This window comes from Marmota flaviventris, chromosome 1 (assembly GCF_047511675.1).
Source record: "Marmota flaviventris isolate mMarFla1 chromosome 1, mMarFla1.hap1, whole genome shotgun sequence".
NCBI lineage: Eukaryota > Metazoa > Chordata > Mammalia > Rodentia > Sciuridae > Marmota > Marmota flaviventris.
The window spans coordinates 204,066,236-204,080,240 of NC_092498.1; the positions used below are offsets into that span (position 1 = coordinate 204,066,236).

The 14,005-nt window shown below is 47.3% G+C and overlaps 1 protein-coding gene across 9 annotated transcripts in view; it reads right to left on the reverse strand.

The window, feature by feature from the left end:
- Positions 1 to 14,005, reverse strand: part of Map4 (microtubule associated protein 4) — a 163,494-nt gene that overhangs the window by 112 nt on the left and 149,377 nt on the right. For 4 of the 9 annotated variants that reach the window (XM_027932117.2, XM_027932114.2, XM_027932119.2 and 1 more), the window contains 8 exons: positions 13,700 to 13,874; positions 12,726 to 12,785; positions 12,335 to 12,624; positions 10,944 to 11,057; positions 8,686 to 8,778; positions 3,042 to 3,123; positions 2,087 to 2,199; positions 122 to 311 (listed from right to left, as the gene is read on the reverse strand). In XM_027932117.2, the coding sequence (XP_027787918.1) occupies positions 122 to 311; positions 2,087 to 2,199; positions 3,042 to 3,123; positions 8,686 to 8,778; positions 10,944 to 11,057; positions 12,335 to 12,624; positions 12,726 to 12,785; positions 13,700 to 13,874 (1,117 nt within the window). Of the gene's footprint in view, positions 1 to 3; positions 312 to 2,086; positions 2,200 to 3,041; positions 3,124 to 8,685; positions 8,779 to 10,943; positions 11,058 to 12,334; positions 12,625 to 12,725; positions 12,786 to 13,699; positions 13,875 to 14,005 lie in introns of those variants that run through there. The other 5 variants (XM_071600671.1, XM_071600666.1, XM_071600661.1 and 2 more) reach the window with 2 other exon arrangements.

The following is a 14,005-nucleotide window of genomic DNA, read 5'->3' on the forward strand; positions in this document are numbered from 1 at the left end:
GAAAATAAAAGGTTACTGTGTTAAAATTTAGGCCACACTCTAGTCAAAAAACAAAGGACTTTCAATTTTCAGCCAGTGGCAGGGCCCCTGGCAGGCCCTCAGGCCGAGCCCAGCCACTTACTTGTCTCCTGGATCTGGCAGTCCAAGGTCTGGGCCTCCCTTTGGTCACCACCCCCCGACAGGGTGGTGTGGCCACTGAGGCCACTGGCTGAAGTGGGGGCGCCAGCTCCAGGTGCTGCCTCAGAGATGGCCGGCTCCTCCCCAGCGGGGGGGCCCGCACACGGAGGGGCCTCGCTGCCACCGCCCTCAGTCTACAATGAAACAGTGGGGGAGACAATGTGGGGTCAGTTGGGGAGGGAGTGAGATGGGTGATGGTGGAGGGTCTCACACACAGCCCCACTGCCCGGCACCCACTGGTTCAAGCTCAAGGCACAGTTACCTGGAGAATCTGGATGGTTGCCCGCCGCTCCCCACCCAACCCAGCGGTCTGGTGATATGCCCTGGGAGCCCCTCTGTGGAGCACAGGGCCTTATGAAGCCTCTCTGAGGCTAGACTTCCCACTAAGGCCAGCATCAAATAAAAAGGGTTATCAGGACAAACAGCAGCAAGCCGGAAAGGGTGACCTGGAGCTTGGGCCTGGACTTGGTTGGGAAGAGGGGATACTGCATTGCCACCTCTGATCCTCCACAATCCCAGACCAGCCCTGCATAGCATGCACAGGAGGGTGCTCAGCAGCCCATCGGGACCTGCCTGCTCATTTATGTGGTCACATCCCCTGATATACAGCCTCTTCTGTGTTGGGCACATTCTGGGGCCCTTGGACACAAGGAAGTGTGAGCCAGGGAGGCTTTGGGGACTCGAACAGCATCATAGAAAGAGGAAATCTGGGGGACACTGAACACTTGGTGGGGATAAAGTACAAAAGAGGGAACAACAGTGGGAGGCACCAGTGAGCTTGAACACTGGTGTCCCAGAGTGCCCAAAAAGTGACAATGGAGACTTCTATTTGGTTTTTAATCACAACAGAGAAAAAAACAGGTCCACATGTTAGAAAAATAATGCCAGAAATAATAAAGGGATACAACTGAATTAAAAAAAAAAAACATAAGGCTTACGGTCAGAAAGACCCAAATGTGAATAATAGTCTACATTTGCTGGCTATGTGGCCTTGAACAAGAGGCCAAACCTCAATTAATGTCCCACTGAGACAGACTTGGTTCAGAAGAAGACTGGAACAGCATCCTCAGCAAGGACCCTCCCCCGAAATGTTCACTGAACCCGAGTGGGCCTGGAATCTGGATGGAAAGGAAGGAAGGGTGGGCTGGGCATGGACCAGCACAGGCTCGCAGACACAGAGGGAGGGATGGCCAGAGCCGTCACTCTCACCCCTGCCCTTTGCTCTGCTTTCCCTGAATCGAGGCAGCATCCTCCTGCTTGGAAGCCTGCAGGACACTGCTCCCAAGGTCCCCCATCCACCCATGTCTTGGAACAAAGGACAGACACCATCTAGGGCACACATAGTGTCTCATGGAACAGTGGAAGGAGGGAGGGAGGAGAAAGGAGAGGGCAGGAAGGGAGAAGAGGCCTGGCCAGTGCTGAAGAAGGGAGATTTGCCACCTGAGTTCTCTCCCAGAGCCCTGGGTAGGTGACCTGAGCAGACCATCCAGAGGCAGGGTCCAAGGTCACGCCAGATCTGCTGTCACTGGCAGCTGGAAACGCAGACTCTTGCACCCAGGCCAAGAATAGAACCTGACATGGAGCAGATACCGCATCCCCCTCCATAAGACAAGCAGGCAACTGTGTGTCATGTGAAAACGGCTGGGTTGGGCTCCATAAGGCAGGCCACAGCTCCCATGGGCAAGGTTCTGCCACCAGCTGACAGGTGAGAGGTGGCTGGGCCTCTTCACCTCTCCTGCCTTGCTCAGGACTGATGGTGGATGATGGGAAAACAGCAATAGTGTAGGTGAAGATATGACTCCTGAAGAGACTGAGGGGCGGTGACAGGTGCCCACCTGCCTGGACCCTGATCCTAGCTGCACAGTCACCCCCCTCCCCAGCTTTGTTCCCTCAGTGACCCACTCGCTACCTTCACAGCACCTCCCGCAGGCAGGTGGCCCACGTTATCCAGGGATCCCACCTTGGCCTGGGCCTTCTCCTTGAAGTTCAACTTCTGACTTTCAATCTTGACATCTCCCCCACCTGGAATCAGAAAGGAATTGATCACTTAAGCAGGTGGAGAACTGAAACAGCAATCTAGCTATGTGCCCAGTCTAGAAATGGAGAAAATGTAACCTGCTCCTGGGTGGCTCTGAGGAGGCCCCATGAACAGGCTTGTCATAATAGGGCTATTCTTTTTTTCTTAAAAAGAAAAAAAAAATGTGTGTGTGTGTGTGTGTGTGTGTGTGTGTTTCGTTGTGGACGGACCCAATACCTTTACTTTATTTATTTATTTTTTTATGTGGTGCTGAGGATTGAACCCAGTGCTGCACCCATGCAAGACGAGCACTCTACCACTGAGCCATAAATAACCCCAGTCCCATAATAGGGCTATTCTTACTGAGTAGGGTTGAGATACTCTCCATCAGGGAGGGACAGCCATCCTCATCCACACCCACAGTGCCAGGCTGCAGCCTGTACAGCTCTGACCAGGCCTGGTGCTTGGCATGCAGAACACAGACTGCAGGGCGAACTCACTACAGTGGCCCAGACAACAGTGCCTGTGATTCTCTTGACAGGGTGGTAACTCCCTTGACCTAACCCTTCCAGGTGGCATTTCTCAGCTAGAGCCTCCATGAATTGACATGAATGTTCTATCAGGGGTTCTGATAATCCCTTCTGAGGCAGGCACTAAAGCTGATGGTAAAGAGAAGTCCCTTGCTCAAAGTCGCCACCAAGTTAGTGAATGACAGGGACAGGATGAGAATATTTAGTTGGCTCCGTGAGTCTTCATCGCGGGAAACCTCCCCAGCCAGAGGCAGCAGCAGACCCATGGCAGGACCATCTGCTTGGAGAGTGTCCGTGGGCACAAAGATTCCACTCACCAGGCTTGTGTTTGATGTTAGCCTTGGACCCACACTTGGAAGAGACCTTAGAGATGTCCACTTTCTTGTTCTGAATCTGAACCTAGGGAGAAGAAAAGGAAGAAATTACTACCTCAGAGAGAGGGTATGATGTTAGGGCCAAACCCATACTGCCCTCATCATCTTCCCACAGCCAAGGGTCCCCCCCCCCCCCGCCCCCGCCGTTGTAAATCCCCGGCTGTCTATTCAAGGACAGGGTCCCAAAGTGCTTAAAAGAGCCTTCAATTTATCCTGGTGCCCTGCTCTTCATCTCTGATCACATCCCAGAGACCAGACTACTGTTTTTTTTTTTTTTTTGTCTCTCTCTAACACAGAAACATGTTCAGTTTTCCCTGCAGACCATTTGGGCACCCTTCAAATGGCTCTACTTCCTAAATGTTGGCTCAAAAGCCAACATTAAGACTCTCTTGAAATGTTCCTTTTGTTTCACCTCAAAATCTTACCCATCTATTCCTCACCCAGAGAACCGGAGTAACATTTTGGCATACTTCCTTCCAGTTCTTTGCAATGCACTTCCCTGCAGCTGACAAACAACCCCATATGATTCTGCAAGTACCAACTCTGTGTCGTCAGTAGTTTCCCAAGAAAGATAGTAAATGCAAAGAAATGCCATGGAAAAAGCTGTAACATGCTGTGTAAACTGAACCCTATTCCTAATATTGACCATTTAGGCCACTGCCTATTTTCCACTTCTATAAACATGGCAGCAGTTAATATCTTTGCAAATGCAAAGTGTTTGTGACTCTTGATATCTCCTTTGGGCAAGATTCCCAGAAGATTGGCCACATGGTCAAAGACTGAGACTGTTTTCAGGTATTTATTTTTGTTGTTGTTGTTACTGTTGTTGCTTGTTTTTGAGATGCTGTGCTATGCTTGATATGTTTTCTGCTCCATGCAAGCCTCCACACAGGGTCTATTACTCAGCTGATTATCTGTCCATGTTTGGTAAATAATTGAAAGGATGAAGTGCCTTATAAAGTTATTCATCCCAAATGAATCACGGAACAGATGTGCCCTGGGTTGGAGACTGGTTTGGATGTCCTCTACACTTGGTTCTGCTTTTAAGATGGTCATCAGACTTTTATCCATGCCTGTCCATCAGGAGCCTTGGAAAAGCATCTCAGTACTGGGACTGATGGCACATCTTTGAGTCAATATAGGAAACAATATTAACAGACAAGGAGTACTTTCAATGTTCCTTGACGAGGAGTTCAGGGTTTCTCAGAGTGGCCCCAGGACTGAAGAAGAGCCTGGTTTTCCAATATGATCAATTCTTTCATGCAGTGGCCCTCTGGACTCTGCAAGCAGGTGCCACACCATCTTGGTTGAACAATCTGTTAGACAGGTAGCTACTTTCTTAGGGCTTGTCTTTCTTTCTTCAGTGTCAGGAAGCATGTCCTCCACTGTGTTCCAGGAGGAAAGACACGGTGACTGCTGTATTTTTATACTTCTACCCACAGCCTGGGGTCTAGCAGTCACTACCTGTATGGTCGCTTGCCTGAGCTCTTCTTGCCCTTGCCTCTGGAGCTCTGCTCGTGTTTTTCCTCCCCTTGTAGGCCATCACATTCTCCTTTCCACCCTTCTCCACAGCCTTCCCCGGTTCTAGCCTCACTCCCTCTCTCCACACACCGTCTCTGAAGGGTCACCAATGTGAACTGTAGAGTTACTACTTCACCCATGCCACATCAAATACAGAGAAGCAGCCACTGCGCAAACACACAGCCTCTACTTTACTTATCTTTCCCCAAAAGCTGAAGTTTTGCCCAGATTAAAAAAATTCTTCTTTTCTCTTTGGGCCATGGTTCATTCCACAGATATTTATATATATTCATATCTCCAACGAGGATGGGGTTTATGACACATTCTATGCACTCCCCCCTAAATATGTGCTCCCAGGAGGTGAAACTCCCCAGCTATGGAGTTGGTGGCTAAATCACGGCAGTAAATACTTTGTCTGGGTTGGAAAAAAGTCTCTTGTTTATATTTGTCAGGGGCAGACACGGCCAACTCAGAGAGAGGGCCATGGAGTCCACATTCACATAGCTCCCCACTCTTGGTCTTCACAGGAGGGACAGAGGCATTCTTTTTAGGGAGGGTACTGGTGATTGAACCCAGGGGCATTCTTTTATTTTTATTTTGAAACAGGGTCTGGCTAAGTTGCTGAGGGTCTCACTACATTGCTGAAGCTGGCCTTGAAAGTGTGATCTTCCTGCCCCAGCCTTCTGAGTCTCTGGAATTATGGTATATACCATGATGCCCCATTTATCTCAATATAGCCTAAGGAGTCCTTATCTTTTTTAAATATTTTTTTTAGTTGTTAGTAAACCTTTATTTTATTCATTTATTTATATGCAGTGCTGCAAATCAAACCCAGTGCTTTGTACATACTGGGCAAATGATCTACCACTGAGCCACAAACCAGCCCTAGGAGTCCTTATCTTTTAAACTTATACAATAAAATATTTTAAGTTGAGCGATATATCTAGGATTGGCATCCAAATAACTAGGGTGGGCAAACACCAGTCACCCAGTGTTGGCCATGAAAACACTAAACAAAGCCTAACTTGTATATCAAGCTCATTTTGCCTTTTTTTTTTTTTCTATTTTTGTATGTTTGAAAATTTCCAAGTGTAGTGGTGTACAACTGTAGTCCAAGTTACACAGGAGGCTGAGACAGGAAGATTAAGAGTTCGAGGTTAGCCTCAGCAATTTAGCAAGACCCTGTCTCAAAATAAAAACTAAAATAAGGATAGGGGCGTGGCTCTGTGGTAAAGTGTTCCTGGATTCAAAAATAATAAAATATAAAAATTTTCCATAAAAAGTTTTAAAAAGCTTAACTTAGCCCATTTAGTTAACAAGGTCCACCACCTCTAAGATACAGCTCCTCTCCTTCCCTGGCTACTCACCTCTACCTTGTGCTCTAGCTTCCAAACCATGTATTCTTTCTAGCCTAAGATGTATGCCTCCTTCCCAGGGTGGCCCAAGTATGCCCTCCTTAGGGAAGCCTGACAGCCAGCAAAGCCATGTCTGTCTTTTGAAGGACACCTTCTTCATATGCCACGGCATCCACTGCCCCTCTTTCTATCTGTATGTTTCCTCAGGATGCACCACTCTGTGAGAATCTGCAGGCCTAACACAGATCCCAGAGTATGCTGTGGAAGTCAGCTGCCAACAGGTCTGGGCACCCATTTTCTGCCTAAGGGTGAAATGGAACCAAGGCTGCCATAAGATCTTAAACTGGGAACATCCACAGAAGAAGGATGGTATATTCAATACATGAACACATCACGTTCTCCCTTCCCCTGAAGTCCCCTGGCTCTCATCAAGGGATATTTGTTTGTAGTGAGGAGGACTAACTGGAATCTTGCTCCAAGTCTCTCATTGTGGCAGTAACTCTATGTATGTGTGTGTATGTTGTTTTTTTTTTGTACTGAGGATTGAACCCAGAAGTGCTCAACCACTGAGCCATATCCCCAGCCCTTTTTTGTACATTTTATTTAGAGACAGGGTCTCACTGAGTTGCTAAGGGCCTTGCTAAGTTGCTGAGGCTGGCTTTGAACTTGGATCCTCAGCCTCAGCCTCCCAAGCTGCTAGGATTACAGGCATGCACCACTGCGCCGTGCTTGTGGGTATGTTTATTATTGGGAACATACTGTTAGGACTACACGGTGAGTCCACCATTTTTAAATGACATGTTTGTTTAGGGTGGCATTAAGGAGGGGCTAAAGAAAGCTGTAGAGGAACTAAGGACTCTACTGTCCTTGGTGACCAGTGTATTCACCTTCATCATCTCACCTGGAGACACTGCTCACAAGCAGTTTCCCAATACTCTCTAAGGAAGCCTCCTAAAATGAAAATGCTTTACAACAGCACATTCAGCCACACCTGTAATCCCAGCAACTCAGGAAGTGAGGCAGGAAGATCCAAGTTTGAGGGCAGCCTCACAACTTAATGAGGGCCTAAGCAACTCAGGAAGACATTGTCTTAAAAAACAAAAAGGACTGTTACCACTACCAAAACAAAAATAAAATAGCACAATTACCCTCAAAAAAACTCTTGTTTGAAGTCGTGGACATATAGCATGGACATATAGCATGGTGCTGACTAACTGATAACTGCTCTCAGAGCTCTTATTTTGTATAAATGAATGTCCACATCTCATGCACACGAGAACCAATTTCACTGGGATAACTATTTGGTCTGTTTCTACCCAGGCAAAGAACCCAAGAGGAAAAGCTAGTGTCAATGCCTATCTGGGGGTGGGGGTGGGGCTCCTAGGCTGATTCTCTCCCACTTCAAGCACAAACTGCCTTTCAAAGATTCAGCCACTACAGCTGACTCCACCCCGAGGTTGGTTAATGTGTGGCCAACACCAGCTGGCCAGGCTCTGTCTGGTCAAAGACTGCTTCAGTCTAGACCAGGAAGAGTTGCTGAGGAAGAAAAGACTAGGAGGAGCCTGTGACAGGGAGCATTGCCAGGGACAAGAAGGAATGCTTTAGGGACACATTTCTCATAATAAAACTGCTGGTGGCTGTTTGTAGGCCATGGGTATAATTAGAGGAGCAGGGCACAGAGTGGGAAAAGGAAAGGGGAAGCAGGACAGAACTTAACCCAGCTCAGGTCAGTAAAGAGAAGGAACCGAATGAACACAAGAGAAACTGAGAGGGCAGGGCTACCCGCGGATGGCTCCATGACATGCCCCTGGCACCGCCCTGCAGAATCCTGCTTAACTAGGCACTGTCACAGGGAGAAGTGAAAAACACACAGCATTTTCTTCACATACTAAATGAGACTGCCCAGCATCTCCCTGCATCAGAAGCTCCCTTGTACATGGAATCACCTATGACCCTAACATAGATCACAGTGCTGGCACAGGACAGCAGAAGATAAAAGGTAGGTATTCTGATGGAACAGAGGAAAGGACGACAAAAAGAAAAGGCAGAAAAAGTTGACCGAAAGAAGGAAGGGATTAGAAAAGAAAAAAATGGGAGGAAAGAGTAGAAAGTGAAAAGGGAAAAGAAGGTAGTGAAAGAAGAGTTCTAAAAGGAAGGGAAATAAAGAGAGAAGGTAGAATAATAAAAGAAATGAAAAAGCAGAGAAGGAGTAGGAGGAAAATGTTAATTCTCTGATTTTATAATGACAAGGATTCAAGAATGGACCTTGTAAAGATCTGGATACCTGTCTCAGCGTAGGTACTCCCCAGGAGCTACAAACGTACACAGACCTGTGCATCCCAGGCACAAATACAATAGAGTCAATAGGCCTATTCCCCTCACACTAGGTCTCTGACATAGGTGGAGGAAAAACCCAGAGCCTCTCACCCACTGGAGTGAGAAGAGACACATGAATGTCACTGGATGATGTTTTGGGACACACCCAGTCCAAACACTTCTGAGCCCTGAGGTTTCCCCTCAATTGGCTGGACTGCTTCTTGCAGAAAGCCCCAGGCCAGGCCACTGTGGTCCTGTCTGTAAGAGCAGGGGGTCCTTAGGTTTAGTCTAGACTTATTTTTGATTCAAGGGTAAAAACAGTTTCTTGAATCTTCCCCAGGGATCCCCACAGTGGGCTATGTCTCAGATACCAACTGGCCAGAGCTTATACTTACATTACCACCTCCAGGGACATGCTTAATATTGTCCTTGGAACCACACTTGGACTGAATATGGCTGTAGCTCACTTTTTTGGAGACTATCTGGACCTGGAGTGTTAGAGAACAGAAAAAAACAACACAAAGGGAGAGGGCTGGTTAGATCTGACACAAGGCAGGCTGTGAGTCCACATATGATCACAATGAGCAACAGAGTTACTGTTAAACCTCTGCCCCCACCTTCGGCAAAACAGTGTGGAAAAGCACAGGAAAGGGATTAGAAAGAGCAAGAAAGAGAGTGAAAAGGTGAACAAACAACACGCGGACATAAGCAGTTGTTGCACAAGCACTACGTGGTTGTTATAGAGCTGGGCTGTGGCTCCCAATGCCCAGACAGCAGCAGGCCCCTTATGCCCACACCCACCCATCCATCTTCTTGGCATGCCCCTTCCCCATGAGCTGGGCATACTGTCACTGGTTCTACTCTGTCAGAGTCCTGATCCTCTGGACTTGCTCACCCCTTGAATCTGAGCCCTGGAATTACTACAGCCAGACTCACCCTTGGAAGCAAAGAGTGCTCTGACGAGCACTGGCAGCTGGCTACCAGGGCACAGATCTGATACTAACAGAAGGAAAGACACTACTCATATAAGAATGAAGATGGGTATACAAACTTGGACATTGGCATTGGGGAAGCATAGACTTCAGCTTCAGCAGAAACTTAATCCATCTGTCTAAGGGCTTGAGAAAACACAGTGCAACAGGGGTTTAGGTTTAGACTTATTTTTGATTTGAGAGTAAAAACAGTTTCTTGAATCTTCCAGATGCTTAAATCCTATGCCCTGTGAGTTTCAAGTGCAAAGAGAACAGGCTCAATGGTGGTTGTTAAAGATGCACAATTCCACTGCGTTGTATATAAATGGTTCCCTGGAAATGAGCAACACAGGTGTTGGCTCTCAGGTTTGTAACAAAGAATTCTTCTTGGGCCTTCTTGAGAAGGAATAGTTGCTGGGTGGCATACACCTGTAATCCCAGCAGCTCGGGAGGCTGAGGCAGGAGATCTCCAGTTCAAAGCCAGCCTCAACAACTTAGCAAAGCCCTAAGCAACTCCGTGAGACCCTGTCCCTAAATAAAATACAAAATAGGGCTGGGGATGTGGCTCAGTGGTCAAGTACCCCTAAGTTCAATCTCCAGTACCCCCGAAAAAAAAAAACAAAAACAAGGAATACTTGCCAGCTTCCTTCCTTTGCTTCAGAGCTGGAGGGTTTGTGCAAATGGTGCAGCCCCCAGACTGCAGAGTTCCCCACAGAATACAGAAACCCACCACGAGAAACTCGAACCTGTATAGGTTGTCGCAGCATACCTTGTCATTTCTTGCTTTCTTTACAACCGTTTTTGTTTGTTTTGTGGTGCTGGGGATCGAACCCAGGGCTTTGCCCATGCCAGGCAAGGTGCTCTGCCACTGAGCTACAACCCCAGTCTTCCTTCTTCACAACTTTACCGATGAATAATTGGTTAGAAAACTACTTCTGAATGAGCTCTTGTCTGAGCCAGGGACCAGAAGCCATGATACAACCTTCTTTACCTCCTCTCTACTACACATGCACTGTATGAGTTTTTTGGTCCCTAAGGGCTGAAGCCCAGGCATCCATTGGCCAGAGAGGCCCACCCACAGTAGGTCGGAGGGGCCTGCTTCCAGGGTGTGGAGATAGAGGAAGGAACCTCTACCCTCCAGGAGATGCTGTTATTCCTTAGACGTAGGTGGGTTTTTACTGGGGATGAGCATCGCAAATTTCAGTTAAGAGGTTACCTGAGGAATCAGGACAAATGAAACTATCTCCACATTCAGCAGTTTTATGAGAAAGGCCTTCTAATTCAAGTTAGAGAATGGGCTGCAGAGTTCTGGGTACTGGAAAATCACCAGTGCCCTGTCTTATGAGAAAGAACCTGGGTGTCCTGTATGTTTTTACACATAGTGGATAGGTTTCAGATCAAGGTCAGCGTGAAGGAAGTGACTGAAAGCATTTAAATCCATTCTATTCAGCTGAGCTGATAGTCCTCAAGGGGCTAATGGGCTCCCACTCTCTTAGCTTTCAGGAATAAAAAAAAAAAAAACTTTCTGATGGCTGAGTCATCAAGCAGAGGAAGGAACATGGGAAAGAAGTAGAAACTAGTCAAGGACAGGAAAAACGTATAATAGAAGAGAAAATGACTCATGCTGGAAGAAAAGTGTTACCATCTTTACTTCCCCAGAGGGAAGTCTAAACAGAACTCACTTTCCCAGCAGGCGGTTTCTGCACACTTGCAATGGGGCTGGATGCTTTAGTGACTGCGTTAGGTTCAGGCTTTCGAGTTGTAGCCACTGCCTCTGTTTTTTTCTCTATTTTGGCCTGGATGGAGATAAAGGGAGGGCAAATTTCAAACCAAGAGGATGAGAGTCCAAATGCCAAGAAAAGAAGGCAGCAGGGAACTCAAGTCCAGGCCCCCAGGTAGAAGCACCCCTTTGTTCCTAGAAAGAACATACACGTTTCCTGGGCTACACCAAGCCAGAGATTTCTGAGTGGAAAAGCTGCAGGCCAAAATCTCAGCCAGAGGAAGAGATCAAGATGCCACTTTCGGAGAAAAAAGGCACAAAGGAAGGCTGAGAACACCAAATTAGTGATTTTCTCCTGAATGTGTATGAGGTGTGTTTTTTCAAATCATGATGTCCTTCCATCTAATGTTCTGATACACCCTAAGTGAGCTGCCAGGCCACAGGTGACGGGAAGTGTCATATTCTTCAGATATAATTGAATAGAAAATAATTCAATCCACAGACCAAGTTATTCAAGATCTTCTGAACCTAAGAAGAGCAAAAAGATAGGGAAAAGCACAGCCTAGGAGCTAGGCGAGCACTCTACCACTGAGCCACAACCCCAGCCCTCCTTCCTCAATTTTTAAGCTCTGAATTGAAGGAATTTAAGTATCGTACCCTGGATGATGATGGTACAGTTTAAGTGCCAGTAAGAATATAAGAGATGAGGTTACTATTCCAGGGACTTGAACAGTCTCAAATGGACTTCTGATATCAACTTTTCCACACATTGAGCACCCATGCTTGCTAACAGTTAACACACAGTTCTGGAATCCACACAACCAGAACATTCTTGAAATGAAGTGCTATCTTTTTCCTTAACTGTACTCCCAGCATAATCCTGTTGTTTTGGAAAGCCAGAGGCTTGTAGCATAACTCATCCTGGCCACAAGAGGTCACCTCAGTCCTCTTTCAGACAGATTCCACCCAAGTCAGGCTGCCTTCTGCCTAGCCTAACATTTATTGTGCAGGGTAAGACCAGGAAAACCTGGGTTTAGATCATTGTCTCTCACCCTCAAGGTCTCTGAGGGATCCTCTGTTTCCTTTGTAAAACAGGAGAATCCTTTGCCTTCAAGCAAAAAACCTAAACCCCAACCATAAGAACTGGAAGCCCCTCTGACTGAGATGCAAAAAGAAAGCTCAGAGCTGGGTCCACCCTTCCCTGCTGCTGGGGTAAAGCCCACTACAGAGCCCAGGCTAAAATTCCCTGACACTGAATCCAATGTCCTAACAGTCCCACTTGTTTGGTGGCTGGGTGTGGTAGTGGAGAAGCAAGGGCTAGCATGCCAAGAACCTTAAGCTCTCTGAACTCACCCGGCCACCTCCAGGCTGATGCTTGATGTTTTCTGTGGAGCCGACCTTGGAGCGGACATTCTTCAGATCAGGGATAGAGGCATTGGTGGCCAGGCGATTCAGCCTGGGGGCAGAGGAGCTGGGCTTGGCTAAGGTGGGCTTCTTGTCCATGGGAGTTGTAGAAGGCCGGGGAGGTGTGGGAGTGGACTTGACTCGAGTGGAAGCCACCCCTGTTGGAGGTGCTGCCCCAGTGGGAGTGGTATTTTTCTTCACAGAACTGGTGGAGGTGGTCTTTGAACGATTCAAGTCAGCTGCAAGGTAGGAGTGAGAGGTAGCAAGGGTTCATGGGGAGAGCAAAGGGGAATCATAAAGATACAGAGAGGTGGGGATCCAAGTGGGGGTGGGATGTTACCTGGTGCAGACTTTGCAGTCATCTTCTTCACTTCTGCAGGTTTCCCCTCAGTCTTAATGGCTGCACAAACATTAATAAAACATTTAACCAACTGACCTACTGAATGGCTCACCTGATGCTGAGGTTTATCACTTTCAACAATTACTAAATGTCCACTTTGAGCCAGGGACTGTGCTAGTCTCTGGAATAGAATAGTAAATTAGATAGTCCTGTAAAGTCCTCAACTCCATGTAGTTCAGAAGGTAAGGCACTGTGTCTTATTCTTCTCTGAAGTCCTGACAATGTCTTCAATATGGTCTTACAAGAAGGTCATCAATATATAAAATTGAATTTTCCTTTCCTTTCTTTCTCTCTTCTCTGTGTTCCTCTGTGTGTTGTACTTGAGATTAAACTACAGGCCTCACACATGCTAAGCAAGCCATGAGCTCCATCTCCAGCCTTTCTTTTTAAATTTTGAGACAGGTCCTCACTAAGTGGCCTAGGCTTGTTATCTTCCTGACGCAGCCTTCCAAGTTACTGGAATTACAGGCATTTGCCACTGCACTGGGTTCTTTTATTTTCTTTTTGTTCTTTTGTGGTGCTAAAAACCAAAGGGCCTTGTAAACGCTAGGCAAGCACTCTATCACTGAGTTACACTCTCAGCCCTGAATTGCTTGTTTCTTCTCATCGTATAAGCTGATGGTAAGTAAATACTGGGAGCTATGGAATCACTAAGAAAGGAACAATAAATTCTACCTGGGAGTTCATGACAGTACCCTCCACTCAAAATTTTTCTGAATACACGCAACTGCTAAGCTCACACAATGCTCAAGAACTGTTAAGAAACTAGGCCCATCACGCTGCCACTGAGCAGTACACCCACTGAGGAATGGCATAAGCAGGTCCACACAGCCAGTGGTGCCAGCTGTAGCTAGTGTGGGGACAAGGCCCCTTCTCACTGGTTCTCCTGGGAAGGAGGCACAGGTAATACTCACTAGTGGGCCGTTTGGGCAGTGGCATGGGGGGACTTCTATTGCTTGGCGCAGCTGAGGCAGCTGCAGTAGCTTTCGGAGCAGCTGGGGTGCTCTTGGGTCCAGGTCTGAGGGCTGGGGCAGAGGTGGGCTTGGATGGTAAGGCCCGCTTCTCAGGAGTCTTTGCCTCTGCAACGGACTAGAAATAGAACAGCAGGAATAAGGGCTGCAGGTCAGCAAGAATCACAGAAGAAATACCACAAGAGGGTTCTATGTGAGCATGCACCAGAGAATAGGGGTGGAGGACACTATGGGTGTGACACCTACTGA